This window comes from Lynx canadensis, chromosome X (genome assembly GCF_007474595.2).
Source record: "Lynx canadensis isolate LIC74 chromosome X, mLynCan4.pri.v2, whole genome shotgun sequence".
In the NCBI taxonomy this organism is placed as follows: domain Eukaryota; kingdom Metazoa; phylum Chordata; class Mammalia; order Carnivora; family Felidae; genus Lynx; species Lynx canadensis.
In genome coordinates, this window is record NC_044321.2 from 38429275 (window position 1) to 38447738 (window position 18464).

Consider the following 18464-nt stretch of genomic DNA (forward strand, 5'->3'; position numbering starts at 1 on the left):
GGGCTCTGGGCTGACAGCTTGGAGCCTGGAGCCTGCTTCGGATTCTGTGGCTCCCTCTCTCTCTGCCCCTCCCCCACTCGTGCTCACTCTCTTTCTCAAAAATAAACAAACATTAAAAAAAAATTTTTTTTTTAATGTTCTACAATCATATCTTATCTCCTTACATTTGATCAAATTCAGAATGCTTTTTCTTCTCCTCCACTGGTCTTACTACACGTTCCCTTTAGTATTTTTCTCCACCCGTTCTCCTGACTCAGTATTTCCCTCACACAGGACTTCAATGTTCAGCCCACATCCTATTCAAACGTCTGCGACATTTTCCCACTTTTTCCCCCAACTTCCCTCACCAGGGCCTGCTCTCCCTGCAGAAGTAAACAGCAGCCATGGGCAGTTCCCACATTCTATACATATTGATGGGAGGGGCAGATTTTTCCTTGTGTATATCAGGAATAATTTTCAAAGTCCAGCTTTTGAAATTATATTCACCCATGGGAGCAATCTACAGTTACGAAATTCAACCAAACCTCTCAAATTAAAACAGCATTAATTGTCAAACAAGACTCTGAAAAATACTGACGGAGTCACTGAAGTTTCTATACCAGGGATTGGCCAAGGACAGCACGTGGGTCAAACGTGGCCAGCCGCCTGGTTCTGTACGGGCTGTGAGCGAAGAAGGCTTTTTACATTTTTAGGTGGTTGAAAACATCCAAAAAAAAAAAAAAAAAAACTATTTTGTGATACGTAAAAATTGTATGAAATTCAAATGTCAGTGACCATTGACAAAGTTTTATTGGAACACAGTCACACATTTGTTACGGGCTATCTGTGGCTGCTTTCGCGTTGTAATGGCAGGGCTGGGTGGTTTTAACAGAGGCCTTACGGACTACAAGGCCAAAGGCCTTGCTATCTGAGTATTCAAGAAAAATTCTGCTGACCCCAACTCCAAACCATTTCCTAGGGACCATCTTGAGGAGATATATGTATGGAAAGGCAACAAAAATCGGGGATAATATAACTTTAGGGGCTTCCAGATGGCACTCTAAAATAATCCCCCGGGGGGCACCTGGGTGGCGCAGTCGGTTAAGCGTCCGACTTCAGCCAGGTCACGATCTCGCGGTCCGTGGGTTCGAGCCCCGCGTCGGGCTCTGTGCTGACAGCTCAGAGCCTGGAGCCTGCTTCAGATTCTGTGTCTCCCTCTCTCTCTGACCCTCCCCCATTCATGCTCTGTCTCTCTCTGTCTCAAAAATAAATAAACATTAAAAAAAATTTTTTTAAATAAATAAATAAAATAAAATAAAATAAAATAATCACCCGGGGGATCACTTCAGCAGCACACATACTAGCGTTAGAACAATCCCGAGGTCAGCATGGTCCCTTGGTCATTAGGATGACCGGCAAATTCAGGAAGTGTTCTGTCTTTTTAAAAAAGTAGAAATAGGGGCGCCTGGGTGGCGCAGTCGGTTAAGCGTCCGACTTCAGCCAGGTCACGATCTCGCGGTCCGTGAGTTCGAGCCCCGCGTCAGGCTCTGGGCGGATGGCTCGGAGCCTGGAGCCTGTTTCCGATTCTGTGTCTCCCTCTCTCTCTGCCCCTCCCCCGTTCATGCTCTGTCTCTCTCTGTCCCAAAAATAAATAAAAACGTTGAAAAAAAAAATTAAAAAAAAAAAAAAGTAGAAATAAAAGATAATGAAGTCAAATGACCATTCCTTGGTAAGGATGTGGAAAGGGATCCCCCGTGCCCTGTTAATGGGAATGTGAACTGGGGCAACCGTGATGGAAAAGAGTAGGGAGGGTCCTCAAAAAACTTAAAACCACCACATGAGCCAGTAACTCTACTTCCGGGAATATATCCGGAGGAAACGAGACAGGGTAATAACCTAAGGCGTCTAGCGACAGATGGATGGATACAGAAGATGTGGCATATATCTGCAATGGAATATTATCCAGCCGTAAAAAAAGGAGGAAATCCTGTCATTTACAGCAACATGGATGGACTTTGAGGGCATTACGCTAAGTGAAATGAGTCAGGCAGAGAAAGACATGATCTCACTTCCACGTGGAATCTCAAAAAACCAAACTCCTAGAAACAGATCAGGTTGGTGGTTGCCAGACTTGGGGGTGGGTGGGCTGGGGTTTGGGAAAATGGGTGAGGGGGGTCAAAAGGCACAAACCTTCAGCTATATAAGATCAAGAAGTCCTGGGAACGTAATGTACGACAAGCTGACCACAGTTAACAATACCCTATCGTGTATTTAAAAGCTGCTGGGAGAGTAGATCTTAAAAGTTCTTACCACGACAGGAAAACAAAAGTTGTAACTGTGTGAGGTGACCGACGTGAACTGATCTTCTGGTGGTGACCGTTTTTTTTTTTCAACATTTATACATATCCAATCTTTATGCCGTACACCTTAAAGTTATAGAATGTTCTAGGTCCATTGTGTCTCAAGAATCCTGGGAAAACTAAATTCGTTGAAAAGCTCTAACAGCATGTTACTGAACTTTGAATTACATGGGGCTAAGCATCATCAGTTCCACCATGAGGCCTACAGTATAAACCCAACACATCTGGGAAAGATCAGACCCAAATCATGGTTCCCTCAAGCACCTGTTCTTCTCCATGAACTTCTTAAAGTTCCTCTGATGAGGCGTGGGCACAAGGCCTATGCAGGTGCGGAGAGAATCCTCTTCGGAACCAAAGCCGTTATAAGGTGGAAATTTCCTTTCTATCTTTGGAGGAGGAGGAGCCTTGCACGAAATCGAGGTAAAGTTCTCTGTAACAAAACAAAGGCAAACGAGACGTCAATGGTTTTTATTTTGGTTTGGGTTGCTTTGGGTTTTTTTTGTTTTGTTTTGTTTTTCGCCCCGATTGTGGCTGTTTTGAAAGGTTTGTTATGTTTTCAAGATGGACTATTTTAAACTCTTTCAAAGAAAACACAGCAAAATCCTCGGAGGGTAGGTTTCAATCATGTTTACAGAAACCAAAGAAGTCACTCAATAATCGCCATTGGTTCAAAACAGAGAAAGGAAAAAGAAACTGCCTATGTCAAGTAAGTAAACATTTCTCTTTTGTCATCACATCCCCATTTCTGACTCTTTTCTGTCCTTCTGTGATTTTCCCAATGATATGAAAATTCAAACTTGGAACGTTCTGCCACCCGCCCATCCCAGATTTTAACCTGGAATTTAGCCCTCTCCTGTCTTCAGTCAACACTCCCTAATCAAACTCCTTTCCAAACAGGCCTGATTCCTCACTGTTTTGCCTTTACCTTCCCCGTGCACCATCCCCTCCTCCTGCGTCCCCTTCTTCAGACCTCTCTCTTTTCCTCTAACTCAACTCCAGGCCATGGCACTTCCCCATCGAGTTACAAAACCAAACCAAAACTTCTCACCAGCCACGGCTCCAGGTTGCAATTGTACTCAGATGTGATGGAGGCAGAAAACCAAGAATAAAGCTGAAAACAAATACACAAAACTTGAAAGAATAGCCACTGCTTACTCGCTCAAAGGGAGCGTTCTGGGCAAATGTCATTGCTTTTCTTTAACTCATCATCTGTGAGGATGGAGCGATGGACAGAGGGCTGGGGACATATTTGTAATTGCCTGGGAGCTGTTAGGCACTCATCTGTGAGGCTGTATAATCTCCAAGTCACTTGTGTTTGCCCCACCACAAAGGGCAAAGAAAATGCCAGAATCTTTCGGAAAACAAACACAACAAAACATTCATGACTCTAAGGAGTTCCGTACAAGCAAAGATTTCCTTTTCCCCTGTTAACGTTTTTTTGTTTGTTTGTTTATTTTTGACAGAGAGAGTGAGCGAGCATGCGCAGGGGAGGGGCAGGGAGAGAGGGAGACACAGAATTCAAAGCAGGCTCCAGGCTCCCAGCTGTCAGCGCACAGCCCGATGTGGGGCTCGAACCCACGAACCGGGAGATGATGACCACAGCAGAAGTCGGACATTTAACCGACTCGACTGAGCCATCCAGGCGCCCCTCTGCTGTCAGACTTCCAATAGAAGAGTATAGATTCAAAGCACAACTCTATAATGGAAAATGCACATCAATTTGTCATCCAAGGCAACCAAACTCTTCGAATTGAGGGTTTGGTTTTGTTTTTTTTTACTGATAGATCAAAAGGCTAAGGGTCCGAGGCTATTTCTAACTCCCGATTTGAAAACATTTTCAACTTTCACATTTCCTTAGACTTCCTTATTTCCTTAGCCTTTGTGTGAAATCCCCTCGAGCATAATCCCCAAAAGAGTATTGTTCTGCCCTGACAGAAACCGTTCACAGAAGACATATTGGCGAAGAGAATGCCATCAAAGATTTCTCACTGGCTCAGTGAAAGGGACCAGCCAGGCAGCCAGTACAGAAGTGGCTTGCGAGCCTCTCCTATTGCTATTTTTGTGACAATTAAAATCTTGGTAATAAAGAGGAAAGTTCAAATCTTGGAATTAGGTAGAGCTGCGGTCGACCCCTATTATTGTTAACCGGCAAATCAAACACACCACTGACTGGTACCTTCATTTCAGGGAAAGGACCACAGGATGGCAGGGAAAACTCTTGTGAGTAGCAGCACATCGGGGCGTGATCAGTTTCTTCTAACAAGGGGACACATACATACATACAACTCTGCGTACAAATCTGAATAGTGTAACCAAAAGAGGACATATGCTGGATCACAAAATAATTAAGAATGCATTCTATACCTCCCCCCCACCCAGAATTACAAGTTTTATAAGTGTTGTTTGCTCTCGACTACATAATTTTTGCAACAGATTTAAGTAACAAAAGAACCAATTTCAAGCTTTCCTCTGCACCCACAGCGCCATCTAGTGCATAGAAGCCGAGGAGTGTTCCCCTCTATCATGCCTGACTTTTTCGTAGCACGTACATCTTTTTCTCTGGGTAATCGTGTACACCCACAAGGCTTCGGACTTGCACCTATGTTTCCTGTCTTTGGTTTTCCATCATCCCAGCATCTTGCATGCTTCAGATATTAAAAAAATGTTCCTTTAATAAATGAAAAATTATACCAGTTTTGTACACAGCATCTTCCCAAATATCTTCTTAAATGGCACTCTGCTGAACTCTGAGACACCTCTGTCGTTTCAATGGCCTGGTTCCTCTCATTCCGAGCGACTTGTAAAAGCAAATATACTGCGCGCCTATCCACGATTAACTAGATTCCAACAAAATTACAGAAAGGTGATGTTTTTAAATTTTTTTTTAATGTTTATTTATTTTTGAGAGACACAGAGAGACAGAGCACGAGCAAGGGTGGGGCAGAGAGAGAGGGAGACCCAGAATCTGAAGCAGGCTCCAGGATCCCAGCTGTCAGCACAGAGTCCGGCATGGGGCTTGAACCCACAAACCACGAGATCGTGACCTGAGCCAAAGTCAGGACACTCAACCAACTGAGCCACCCAGGCGCCCCAGAAAGATGATGTTTTTAAGACGAATGTTAACGATCCTTCACTGTGATTTACTATTTGCCATCTCGATTGGAAACAATGCTGGAAAATGCCTTCAATCACCTCAAAGTTCATCTTTTTTTTTTTTAATGTTTATTTATTTTGAGAAAGTGAGAACATGAGCGGGAGAGGGGCAGAGAGAGAGAGAGAGAGAGAGAGAGAGAGAGAGAGAGAGAGAGAATCCCAAGCAGGCTCCACACCATCAGTGCAGATCCTGACACGGGTCTCGATCTCACAAACCAACCATGAGACGGTGACCTGAGCCAAAATCAAGAGTCAGCCGCTTAACTGACTGAGCCACCCAGGCACCCCTCAAAGTTCATCCCGTATGTTCTAGTAACCCAGATACGGACCCAGATTTTAGGAGGCCTGAAGCTTACATAATTTGGGAGTAAGCGCTTCAATACAAAGAATGCCAAAATTGTTAAGACAAAATTAGGATCGGGGCTTTGGACTGGGGCTCAGGCCATGGAAGAATCCTAAAGCTCAGACTTCATTAACTCCATTAACATCAAAATAAACCCCCCTCTGCTTGTACCCAATACCCAGGTCAAATGAGTTTGGTGGGATGTTCATTTCGGGGGCAAATAATTAGTGAATCACATTATTCTTGAGCCCTCGCTCGAAAATCCTTCAGGGACCGTCCATTCCTCAACCCTCTGTGCTTCGCGGTGGACGAACAAAGGGGCAAAACTGTTAGATCCGTTAAGGCCACGCGGTGCAACCAGAAGCAAAGTCTACGCCTGACGCTGCAGCTTGGGATAGCTGATTTGCGCCAATGACCATTAAATTCTCATCTTGGATGCCCCAGCGCTTCCAGCGCCGAGAGTTCAGAGTTCGTCAAGAGGCCAGAAAGAAATCCACGAAATCAAAGATGCTTTAAAGAACGCTGCTCATCTTTACTGTCAGTACAGTCTAATATGCACTTAAAAGCAATGGAAACAGCTGGGGCGCCTGGGTGGCGCAGTCGGTTAAACGTCCGACTTCAGCCAGGTCACGATCTCGCGGTCCGGGAGTTCGAGCCCCGCGTCAGGCTCTGGGCTGATGGCTCAGAGCCTGGAGGCTGTTTCCGATTCTGTGTCTCCCTCTCTCTCTGCCCCTCCCCCACTCATGCTCTGTCTCTCTCTGTCCCAAAAATAAATAAACGTTGAAAAAAAAAAAAAAAATTAAAAGCAATGGAAACAGCTGGTTTGTTGTTGTTGTTGTTTTACTAGTTAGGGCTGTCCCAGCCACTAAGGTTCGATGATAAGCAAGTCCTCCTATAGCAAAGAAACAATAACCCAAGGCAGGAATTCTAGGTGAGAACAGGTTACATTCAAGTCCCCGTGCCTTCAGTGAGAGAAGCTCCTGCTGAAGCCCCTGGAGCCTTTTCTAACCTTTATGCTACAGGAAAGTCCAACAGGCATCCATCTGCCGGTGCCGCATGCATCCACACGAAATCATGAGGCAAGTGACACGCTTACAGCCCGGCAGGTGAGCCAGGGCCAGCGGATGGCCGAGCTGCCTAGTGGGAGAGTCACATTGGAATGTTCCATGCAAGGAGTCTATGGAATCGCTTTCTCCTTAGAGTCCTTGAACGCACAAAAGAACCCTCATTTTTTTTTTTTTAGGAGTCAAATTGGGTTTTACGCAGGGGCACAAATCTCTCTTGGAATTCTATGGAGCCCTCTGCTTCTATATAAATAGAAAGCTTACCCCTGCACCTTCCTTGGGACTGTGACCAACCCCTTCTCTTTGTCTGTCTGCCATTTTTTTCTCACCGCCCCCCCACCACCCCAAATCTGCTGAGGTGTCATTAGATAGGAGAAGGTACTAAAAAGCACCAAGGTGGCATTTACAAATCCCTCCCTGGCCCCTCTTAGGAGGTCCCAGTGGTGTGGTTAGCGCCTGTCTGCGCCTTCCTGGACTGCACTGGCCACAACTGCTGACAAGGGAGGAAGTGCGACCACACTCACTGACCGGACTCTGTTCTAGTTTGAACTTCAAGGATACGAGAACATAATGCGTAAAATGCGGTCTTCTGAATTCAGAGAAGCAGACGAATTATAAACTCGACCGAGATGTCCGATGTGACTGTATCTGAGTAACATCAAGTACGCTAATTTAACCTCACCAAAAAGTCAGAAAAGGCAAAGTAACGATTACCAGCGAATGCGGATTCACGACCCACCCACCCCCGCCCCGCTTGCACCATGGATATAATTTCTAGTCATTACTTACATTAAGTACACTGTTGTGACTCAAGAAATGCTGTGTAATAATAGCGTCTGTTAAATGGGATATTTTAACATATGAGAAATATAAAAAGTCAGTGTGACTACAAAATGCATCATAATTTTGCATTTGCATAATTTTCTGTTTAAATGCACGATGCTCATGTTATATTAGCTTTAAAGGCACAGACTCCTTTTTTTTTTTTTTTTTTTTTTTTTTTTTTTTACATAATGCATAATTGTACAGAGTGACCCAGAGAAGTGAGCAGAAAGAAATTAAGCGCCAGGGATCAACCAAAATGGACCATCGGGCATCCAGAGCTGATCTGTTTGCCGAGGACGGCTAGATTTAGAGGACGCCAGAGAAGTCACCCTGTCTCTGCAAGTTCCCTGCAAACCGGTTAGGAGACTAACAACACGCTATGTCTCACCAGTACCACGTTCATTTTCCCAAATGCAACCTTTGCAGTCTCGAAATCGAGCTGGCGGACAAACATTAACCAAATGTTGGGGCTCTGCGCTGAAGGGATCAGATGAGGTTTGGAAACCTTTGCCACGTCCTTCACATTAAGACCATCTTTCAGTGGGACGGAGGTCAACGTCTTCAGTTAACTCGTCTTTTCTATATATGGTTTTTTTTTTCTTCTTCAAGTTTTAAGCCTACCCCAAAGACTTACTGATTCTACACAGGCATCGACATTTATTAAAAACCAAATCTGGGGGCGCCTGGGTGGCTCAGTCGGTTGAGCGGCCGACTTCGGCTCGGGTCATAATCTCGCGGTCCGTGAGTTCGAGCCCCACGTTGGGCTCTGTGCTGACAGCTCGGAGCCTGGAGCCTGTTTCGGATTCTGTGTCTCCGTCTCTCTGACCCTCCCCCGTTCATGCTTTGTCTCTCTCTGTCTCAAAAATAAATAAACGTTAAAAAAAAAAAATTTAAAAACCAAATCCTACTTCCCAGGGATCTGCGGACCACTAGCAACTCCTCCCCAACAGCCACCACATGCACATGCCTGGCTGCCTCGTGTTCACAGTCCCCAAAACTAATGTGCCCAACTGTGTCCACGAGAGAGCACGACTTTTAGACAGTAAGAGAAGAGACTACCGATGTGGCCCCCTAAGGCCCGTGCATTGTGACTAATCTGGCAAGCAAATGCCGTGGAACAAATTCCCTTAACGAACGGAAGAGTGAAATCCAAAGTCTTTTTTGTGCCAACCCTTTGTGTATGCTGTGTGCCTTCTCCCACGACAGGAAGATGCCCAGGAGGCCAGGAATGCTACACAATGGGAACACCAAGACACGCGAGGTGCTCATTCTAGTAACAAAGTGCCTTGTCTCAGACAAGAATACGGGAGGAAGCACTACCCCCCTGCCCCCCAGCTCCAAACCCCAACCTGGGAGGTCGGCAACCCTCCTCCCCACCATCACTTCCACTCAGGGACAGGTACCTGGAGCAGGGCCCAGGAAGGGGGCAGGGCTGGCTGGCAGGTTTCACAAATGAGGGCTTTGTTGTTCGGGTTTCATGTCAGATCCTCTGCCTGCTTCCACGATTCTCATAACGCCACGGAACACGCAGTAGGTTTCTGCGCTCCTTCCGGCCTAAGAAACTCTTTAACTCCACAGCTCCTAAGTCCTACTACAACAACCTGTACCTGTTAGGTTCTTTTTTTTTTTAAGCTTATTTCTTTCTTTTGAGAGAGAGGGAGAGAGAGAATCCCAAGCAGGTTCTGTGCTGTCAGCACGGAGCCTGATGCGGGGCTGGAACTCACAAACCGTGAGATCATGACCTGAGCTGAAATAAAGAGTCAGACGGTTAACCGACTGAGCCACCCAGGGGCACCCCGCCCCCCAGTAAGTTCTTAATAAACCACTTCTTCTCATTCTGAACTGAACTCATCTGAAGAGAACGGATGTCTAAGGAGAGAGAAAAGCTGGAAACATGGCTGGGCTTCACCAGGAAAGGTAGAACAAACTGGCACGAGAGACGCAGAGAACTCAGATAAGCAGTATACCCGTTGCAGTAAGCAGGAATTCAGTGAAAAGAAAAGCATTCAGATTTCCATTTCAGTTGCTCGACCGGAGAACACGGAGCCCAAGCTGCAGTCAGGCAGAGGGCCGGCTGTAAAGGAAAACGGAAGCCTCTGGCATCAGGTAGACAAGTTCAGAGCTCGGCTCACCCTTCACTTACTGCATAGCCTTCGACAAGTCAGCCTCGGCTTCTTCACCTCTAAAATGGGGACAATGAGTCTCGAATCGTCGTTAGGAGTAACACAACAAACGCCTACCGGCGAATGCTCAATGAATACATGGTAGCTATTCTGAGCTTAGCATTTGCAACTCAAAAGCAAAATCCTAAACTACAGAACACAGGTTCTAAATTTTTAAACGTTATTTTTTCTTATTTTCTTGATTTTTTTTTACATTTATTTATTCTTGAGAAACAGAGAGAGACAGAGCACCAGCAGGGGAGGGGCAGAGAGAGAGGGAGACACAGAATCCGAAGCAGGCTCCGGGCTCCGAGCCGTCAGCACAGAGCCCGACGCGGGGCGTGAACCCACAAACTGCGAGATCATCACCGGAGCCGAAGTAGGACGCTTAACCGACTGAGCCACCCGGGCGCCCCTTGATTTTTTATTTGAGAAGAGAGAAAGAGACAGCACAAGTCAGGGAGGGGGGCGGAGGGAGAATCTTACGCAGGTTCCACGATCAGCACAGAGCCCAACGCAGGGCTCCATCCCACGACCGTGGGATCATCATCTGAGCCCAAATCAAGAGACGGACGCTCAACTGACTGAACCACCAGGCACCCCGAAGTATTATTTTCTAAGTGACATACGTGTTACTTACCAATTCCATATTTAGTCTTGTAATAAGTCTTCGTAAAGTTATCACAGTCGCAAAGAAGCACTTTTCTTCCCCACACGTTGATGGTGGTTCCTATGAACAGGTCACTATCTTTGTAAAACTCCTGGTCTACTTTCCCAAGCTAATAAACACAAAGGAACAAGGCGTTGGCGCCACAGACCCTCTGAAGACTTAGGCAAAAGAAAAAAAAAATTGTAAAAAAGGAAAAAAAAACAAACCCTCATTTGTATCATTTATAACCAAGACAGCCAGTCAATGTTAACATCTGGAAAGTCTTTTGGTAATGCAGTGCTTGCAAATAGCGACGCAACGTGTATTTATTCACATGTGCGCTTGAGCCTGTTTAGGATTGACAGACAGAGGTGCAACGCACACGTTTATATATTCATTAACCGCGTTCACAATCAATCTCACAAGAGAATCTGTGACGCACCCCGTATCTCAGGTTCCAGGAAGGTCACACCGGAAGCAGCAATGAAACGTGAGGTCCCTCACCTTGTATTTATCCAACAGGTAGCCGTCCGCTGGTCTCCCTGTCAAGCCACGATACACGTTAAGAACTGCTCGATCCGTTATCTGACCTGGCTGATAGACTCCAGGTGGGCCATACTGGAAGAGAAAATCCGAACGAGGTACGGTAGGTGGCTTACTGAGCACAAAAGATGGTCGTGGTGAGGGGCCCAAGCTGGAAATACGCATTGTATGAGAAGGGGACCAAAACACACCGCCCCAAACACGCCTCTTGGGCGTATGGACTATTTTGAGCTGGTTATTCTGAAGAAAACAGCAGATTCGGGAGGAGCTGGGTACAAGGTTCCCTTTTGTTTAACCAACTGAGCCACCCTTTTGTAGAAAGCATTTACATCTATAAAGGAAATCTCCGTTTGTAAGAACGTCTCCCTCTGTGTCCCAGGAAGAGAAGGCAGGCTGAACATCTCTAAAACCTCTGACCAGCGGGGAAGACGACTTAAATCTGCATTAACCAGCGCACTCTTGTTCACTGTGCTTTCCTTGGTGACCCCCTATCACCGGCTTCCCTCCCACCTGGCCACTTGACCCCCCAGTAGCTGGAGATGGTATTTAAGGTGGTGGCTTGGGCCATTTCAGGAAGTTCTTCCATTTTCCTAAGTCTCTCTCATGACGACGGGAGGTATACATGTTATTCAACATTTGCTGGGTTTTCTCCTGTTAATCTGTCTGCCGTTACCGGGGAGGGGAGGGGTGTTCTCAGCCTAGAAGGGTAGAGGGAAACTTAGTTTTCCTCCCCCAAATACGGTTCTCCTCTGCCCTCATACTCCATCCACCTCTCCCTCTACTTCCACACCCATCCTTCAAGGCCGTGCTAAAGGGCTGTCTTTTCCCCTGACCCTTCCCGTCCTCCTAGCCTGTCCCCAGTCCACACCTCCATAGCACCGAACACAGGGCTAGACCGCTCCGTGTGGTTTCTCTGAATGCCTCACCGGCAGCCATCTTTTTTCCTCTTCTCGAAACTACGAGAAACACCCTGAGGAAGAAACCATGCCCTGCCCACGTCACTCAGCTTAGCATCCTGCCCAACCCTGAGCTCAGGAAGCACTAGCCAGCCGAGAGGGACCGCGTGGTGAGGTGGCAAGAACCCCAGAGTGCAGGCGGCCTCTACCGGAAACTGTGGCCCGGAGCAAGCCAGGGTACTGGTCCACGCCACGCACCAGACGTGGTCCCGGCGGTCGCGTGAGCTGCAGGAAAGGTCTTAACCGACTTCACTGAATGGAAAGTGACCCGTTTATCACATACAGAGGAGGAATCTGAATCATCCCTGATAGGTGTGACATAAAACACAAGTTCGAATGTGCGAATTTATGACGTGGGGGGGGGGGGGGTGAGTCAGCCAAGCAACATAGAGAAACAGTACCTTTGGAGCATTTTCTCTTTGCCACTTACTAGCTACAGGACTTGGAGCCAGGTATTTACCTTCTGGGAACTTTGGTTGTTGTTTGGGTTTTTTTTTTTTAAATGTTTATTTTTATTTTTGAGAGAGAGAGAGAGAGACAGAGAGAGAGAGAGAGACAGAGCACCGGGGGGGGGGGGGAGGGGAGGGGCACAGAGAGAGGGAGACACAGGATCCGAAGCAGGCTCCAGGCTCCGAGCTGTCAGCGCAGAGCCCGACGCGGGGCTCGAACTCATGAACCGTGAGATCGTGACCTGAGCCGAAGTCGGACGCTTAACCGACTGAGCCACCCGGGCACCCCCTCACCTCCACCACCCCGAGAACTTCAGTTTTGTCGTCAAACTGCAGTTAATAGTACTGATTCCTTGCTCTCTCAAAGGATGCTTGAGTGTCAAGGGACTGCTTACTGCTTTTTTTCTCTCTCCGCCAGGAGAATGGAAGTTCCATGAAGCAGGACTTAATCCATTTCTTTCTCACTGGAACCCCCAGAGCCGGCACACAGTTGACACTCAATAAATATTTGCTGAATGAATGAATAAAGGAAGCAACGAATGTCAAGACATACCGCAAATGTCCAGTACGTCATTGTTATTTTTTATAATTAGTCTACTGGTCAAAGCCATTCTAAAAACAGGCTTCCCAGGCTACCTGAGCCAAAGTCGGAGGCTTACCCGACTGAGCCACCCAGGTGCCCCCATCCCATTCAGCTTTTACAGTTACTTTCAAAGGGAGGCCTTGTGAACGGCGTTTCAGAGATAGAAAAATACACTCAGAGAGGTTAAGTGACTCGCCGAAGGTCACACAGCTTTTAAGGGGCAGAGCCACAATTCTAACCCAGGTCCTCTGTCTCTCTGTTGTTTCTTCTGCCCCCAAGTTACTTAGCTCTCAAATGGCCATAAACGTGTAGGAATCAGTCCAACAACTCTCTTTTAACAGTAACTAAAATGCAGGGGCGCCTGGGTGGCTTGGTCGGTTAAGCGTCCGACTTCGGCTCAGGTCACGATCTCACGGTCCGTGAGTTCGAGCCCCGCGTCGGGCTCTGTGCAGACAACTCAGAGCCTGGAGCCTGTTTCAGATTCTGTGTGTCCCTCTCTCTCTGCCCCTCCCCGGTTCATGCTCTGTCTCTCTCTGTCTCAAAAATAAACGTTAAAAAAAAATTTTTTTTTTTAAAAATAAAAAAAAATAAAATGCAAAAGCTGCCGTTGATGTTAGCCAGTGGCTAGTTGGTGACTGGTGGCTACTTTCCTAAGAATCATTCCTGGGCATATGCTTGTCGTGGGGGGGGGGGGGGGGGGGTGTGCACGTGTGCATGTGTGTTTGCACACTCAGAGCTTAGACCAAAACCGTGCAATTCCTCAGTAGGCTACGGAGGCCAGAGGCCAATGCCCCATCCAAGGGCATGAGCAATTCTTCTAACTAGAGAGTCACTTACTTTCCGAAAACTGATTACGAACTCAATGCTGAATATGTACTTCCTCTCCCATTTGACTTCTTTTTCTGTTTACTTGCCTGAATTCAACCCAGAAAATTCCAACTTCAATTTGTTATATGCTCTATATTACTTTCATAGATGTATGTATTTTTTTTAATTTTTATTTATTTATTTTGAGAGAGAGAGAGAGAGAGAGATAGAGTGAGTGAGTGAGTCACAGAATCCGAAGCAGGCTCCGGGCTCTGAGCTGTCAGCACACAGTCCGATACGGGGCTCGAACTCGTGAACCGTGAGATCACAACCCGAGGCAAAACCAAGAGTCAGACACTTAACCGACTGAGCCACCCAGGCGCCCCTCACACATGTATTTTAACACAGAGAGCACAAAATGCAAGTTTTCCAAACACCCGTACTAACACTTGGTAACTGTGGTCATTGCATAGTCATAACCCACAACATTCCAGACAGTGAATGGTGAGTCTTTTGGCCCGCAAGAAAAACTCAGAAAGTGGTTCCGTGTCTGCGGCTCACCTTGGGTAGCTTTTTCCTCCGGAGGAACAAGGATGTGGCATCCCGGCCTGAGCAGGGTGGCATCACTTCTTTGATTTCGATGGTATCGTCGCACAGAAAGTAATGCAGAATGAGTTCTCGACGGTCCCCGAACATCGAGGCTGAGTCGTCCCACAGGCAGAAAAAACGTAAAACCTTCCTATCATACTCAAGGAACTGTTTCAGGGTGTCATAGGACTCATAGGGACGTAAGGGCTCCATGCGGTCTAGCGTCTGAAAAATGGGGAAAAAAGGTCAGTAAGAGTGGTTTTGCATAATCACTTCTGGGATACACGCAATCAAAGCACATAAAGAGATCTTTCCCATAGACTATTCCAGGATATTTTTAAAAATTTCAAAGGACTTATGACATTCGTGTATATACACCGACAGCTAGTTTTTGCCTTAAAAATACAATCCAGGGGCGCCTGGGTGGCTCAGTCGGTTCAGCGGCCGACTTCAGCTCAGGTCATGATCTTGAGGTCCGTGAGTTCGAGCCCCGCGTCAGGCTCTGTGCTGACAGCTCAGAGCCTGGAGCCTGCTTCGGATTCTGTGTCTCCCTCTCCCTCTGCCCTTCCCCCTACTCACACTCTGTCTCGCTCTCTCTCAAAAATAAGTAAACATAAAAAAAATACAATCAAGTAGTAAGAAGCTTTTAATATTAAACAGTATTTTAATATACTATCGTTTTATACTGTTTTTGAAAACTGGTTTTTCTCAAAGAGTTAAAATTCTTTTTTTTTTTAATGTTTATTTTTGAGAGAGAGTAAGGGAGGAGGAGCAGAGAGGGAGACAGAGAAACCCAAGCAGGCTCCACGCTGTGAGCACAGAGCCCAACATGAAGCTCGAACTCACAGACCATGAGATCATGACCTGAGCCGAAATCAAGGGTCAGACGCCAAGCCGACTGGGCTACCCAGGTGCCCCACAAAGACTTCAAATTTTTAAGAAAACACAAAACTAATGTGTGGTGACAGAAGTTAGAACAGTAATTGCCTCTGGGTAAGGGAATGACCAGAAAGGGGGAGAAGGGAACTTTCTGGGGGCGATGGAAATTATCCGTGTCTTGATTTCTGAGTCACTTACTAAGTCGTATATGTTTTTCAAAACTTTGTTGATCTATACGCCTAAGATTTATATACATCTGAGCCTATGGTAATTATGTCTCAACCCCCAAAAGACACTGGTTAGAACTTTTCACTGAGAATCTGTATCTGTAGATCCTTCTAATGCATCCAAAGATTTTTGTAAAAGTCAAGGAAAGAAACAAGTCATAGTTTTATTTTGCTCCAAAGCTTCAGATATCAAGGCTCTGGAAGGCTATGGAAACAGGAGCAGAGCCAATGGAGAACCGCCGCAGTCTTCTTGGTGTGACTTTTCTAGACTTGTACGTCCTCAGCCCTGTCTTGGAGCAAAACTTCCCCCATTCTACCTGATGCAGCCAAACAGGACGGTTATAAAGGAAGTGCTCACTGGCAGGAGAGAGGCAGTCCCATATCGGGTTGTGTAATCACATTTGTAATTTCTCAAAACGTGCTCTCCGTCCAGGGCAGTTTATGTGCAGACTTACTGCAGGATTGGGGGAGACGTGATGGCCTTCCAGAGGCTCCTAGCCTTCTTCTTTGCCCTGGATCTTTACCCAAAACCATGGGACCTCTACTTTCATCAATTGAAAAGTGGTTTCTTTGGCGTCATAAGGCCTTTAAGAAACACATTATTGATTATATACCATCGGGGCTCTTTCCGGCTTAAGTTAAATTGCTTAATTTTAACTTCATATCTGAAGGCAGCCAACAACTGGAGAAGTAAACGCATTAAAGTCAACATAAAAGCCTCTTATTAAACTCCTAATTTTCCACAGATTTCTATATTTATGGAAGAGCTTTCTCCCTGAGGGAATAAATGCTAAAATCATTTTCCCCGACCTAAGGAAATTCTTTAAAACCCTTCTTGGCTGTTCTTGGTATTTATTCTCGATTCCCGGCACAGAAGATTTTTTTTTTTTCTTCATAAACCTATGGAGCGGCACAGTGCTCTCTGCATTTAATACAACGCATCATCATTCCTAAGCACTATCATATAATACCGACTGTTCGTGAATGAGCGCAGCCATATGCAAAGGGTGGGAACTCATGTGGATCCGGTCCTTTTAGGTTCTCCTCGTTGTAAAGGCTTCATCTAGTTCTAGGCTCTTGCGCCCAGGGTGTTTGGAAAAAAAATAAAAATAAACCCAAACTTTAAATCTGCTTGTATACCAACAAACACAGGTATAATGCCACGGGGACTTCTTAAATATTCCAGGATCAACAATATGCATATCTCAGGAGGGTTGCGTGCCTACAGGAACGTTAAAGAATAATTCTGCCGGGGCTAGGGGGCGGGAACAGATGACTGATCCTACGTGTGGCTTTTAGCAAGAGACTAGAGCAGAACCAAAGGCGAATTTTATTCTAAATTCCACGCTATCTTTCGGCAGGGAAATTGATTACAAATTTGAGAAACAAGAGAAACGAGATTAAACGCATCTACGGGGACAGAAAGGACAAGTGCGGTTATCCGTTCCTGGGTGGGAAGAGTGGCTGACTGGAAAACGTCATGAGGGAACTTGCTGGGAGGAGAGACGTGTTCCGGGTCTTGATTTGGGTGTGGGTTACATGGGTGTAGCATTTGTTAAGACTCATCCCATGGTACACTTCATTTCGGTGTACTTTACTCTGTCTAATCCTACTTCAATTAAAAAAAAAGAAAAAGAAAGAAAGAAAATGACCGTAATCAAATTCTGGGTTAAGAAGCACAAGACTTGAGTTGAAGGTATCTGACCTTCCACCTGACACTTGCCCTTTTGGGTGTTCTGATTCTTCTGTAAAAAAAAATAATAATAATAAAAAATAAAAATAATAATAAATAATGAAGAAGAAGAAGGAGAAGGAAGAGAGGGAGGAGAGGGAGGAGGAGGAGGAGGAGGAGGAGGAGGAGGAGGAGGAGGAAGAAAAAGAAGAAGAAGAAGAAGAAGAAGAAGAAGAAGAAGAAGAAGAAGAAGAAATAATAATAATAATAATTTAGGCCAAGGGATCATTAAAAAAAAAAAAAAAAAGACAACTTTAGAAAGACAATACTATGAACACTGGGTTCTTTCCTCCCTGTACTAACTGCGATCAGACTTTGAAGACAAACATGCTTTTATAATGGGGTACATCAGGGTCATGGCCCTTCCCACTCCTCTAGAACACATCTGATGCCACCATTCGCAGAGCTGGGAGTCCTGAGGAAGAAGGAAAATGGTATGCCCAAGGTTTGGTGCGGTTAGTCAATAGTACAGAAGCAAAAACGTTCCCAGAGGTAGGCAACCAAGATGGGAAAAGGTAAGCCGGGTAAGAGTGGACCTAACTCTTATACTGTCAGTGACCACAAAGCCAATCATGGGCTCTTGGAAATTGCCCCACGGGGCAGCTCACTGGACTCCTACCACCGGGAAGGGAGACTCTCTGTGGAGAGAAGCGAGGGTGGGGGTGGTGAGAGAAGACTTTCCTGCACTGAGCCCAATACCCAGAGTTCCCTCCAGCCTCAAGGTGAACAGGATAACTCCAGTGACCATGACCCCAAAAGTGCTTTCACATCTGTATCCGGAACGCAGATATCCTCGACTGAGTCCCCTTTACGGATTCTCATTCTGAAGACAAGAACTCACGGATGTTATCAATCTCTTACCTCTCTCCGTATCTTCATGTAAGGATCTTCTGGACACCGTCCTGGGGGATTTAATTTGACTCCTATTTTCTTCAAGAAGTTTTTTGTGAACGTATCAGCATCATAAATCTTGAATGTCCGGCCATAAAAGACAACGTCTATGTTGATATTGAAATGATACACAGTATAAAACTGATCTTCATCAGGAGGTGGGAGAGAAATCCGATGACGCCGGATAGAAGTCCCTATGGTGTGGAACAAAGTACAACCGTTTCATCGGATGGCTAACAAGGAAGAGGTCATAGCACGTCTCCGTAACGACCCT

General features: G+C 46.0%; 1 protein-coding gene across 1 annotated transcript in view; it reads right to left on the reverse strand.

Annotated features, from left to right (window-relative positions):
* Window positions 1–18464, reverse strand: part of EFHC2 (EF-hand domain containing 2) — a 179059-nt gene that overhangs the window by 93580 nt on the left and 67015 nt on the right. The window contains exons 4-8 of the mRNA XM_030304654.2: window positions 18161–18384; window positions 14435–14686; window positions 11040–11153; window positions 10527–10665; window positions 2604–2769 (exon numbers count right to left, since the gene is read on the reverse strand). Of these exons, the coding sequence (XP_030160514.1) occupies window positions 2604–2769; window positions 10527–10665; window positions 11040–11153; window positions 14435–14686; window positions 18161–18384 (895 nt within the window). The remainder of the gene's footprint in view (window positions 1–2603; window positions 2770–10526; window positions 10666–11039; window positions 11154–14434; window positions 14687–18160; window positions 18385–18464) is intronic.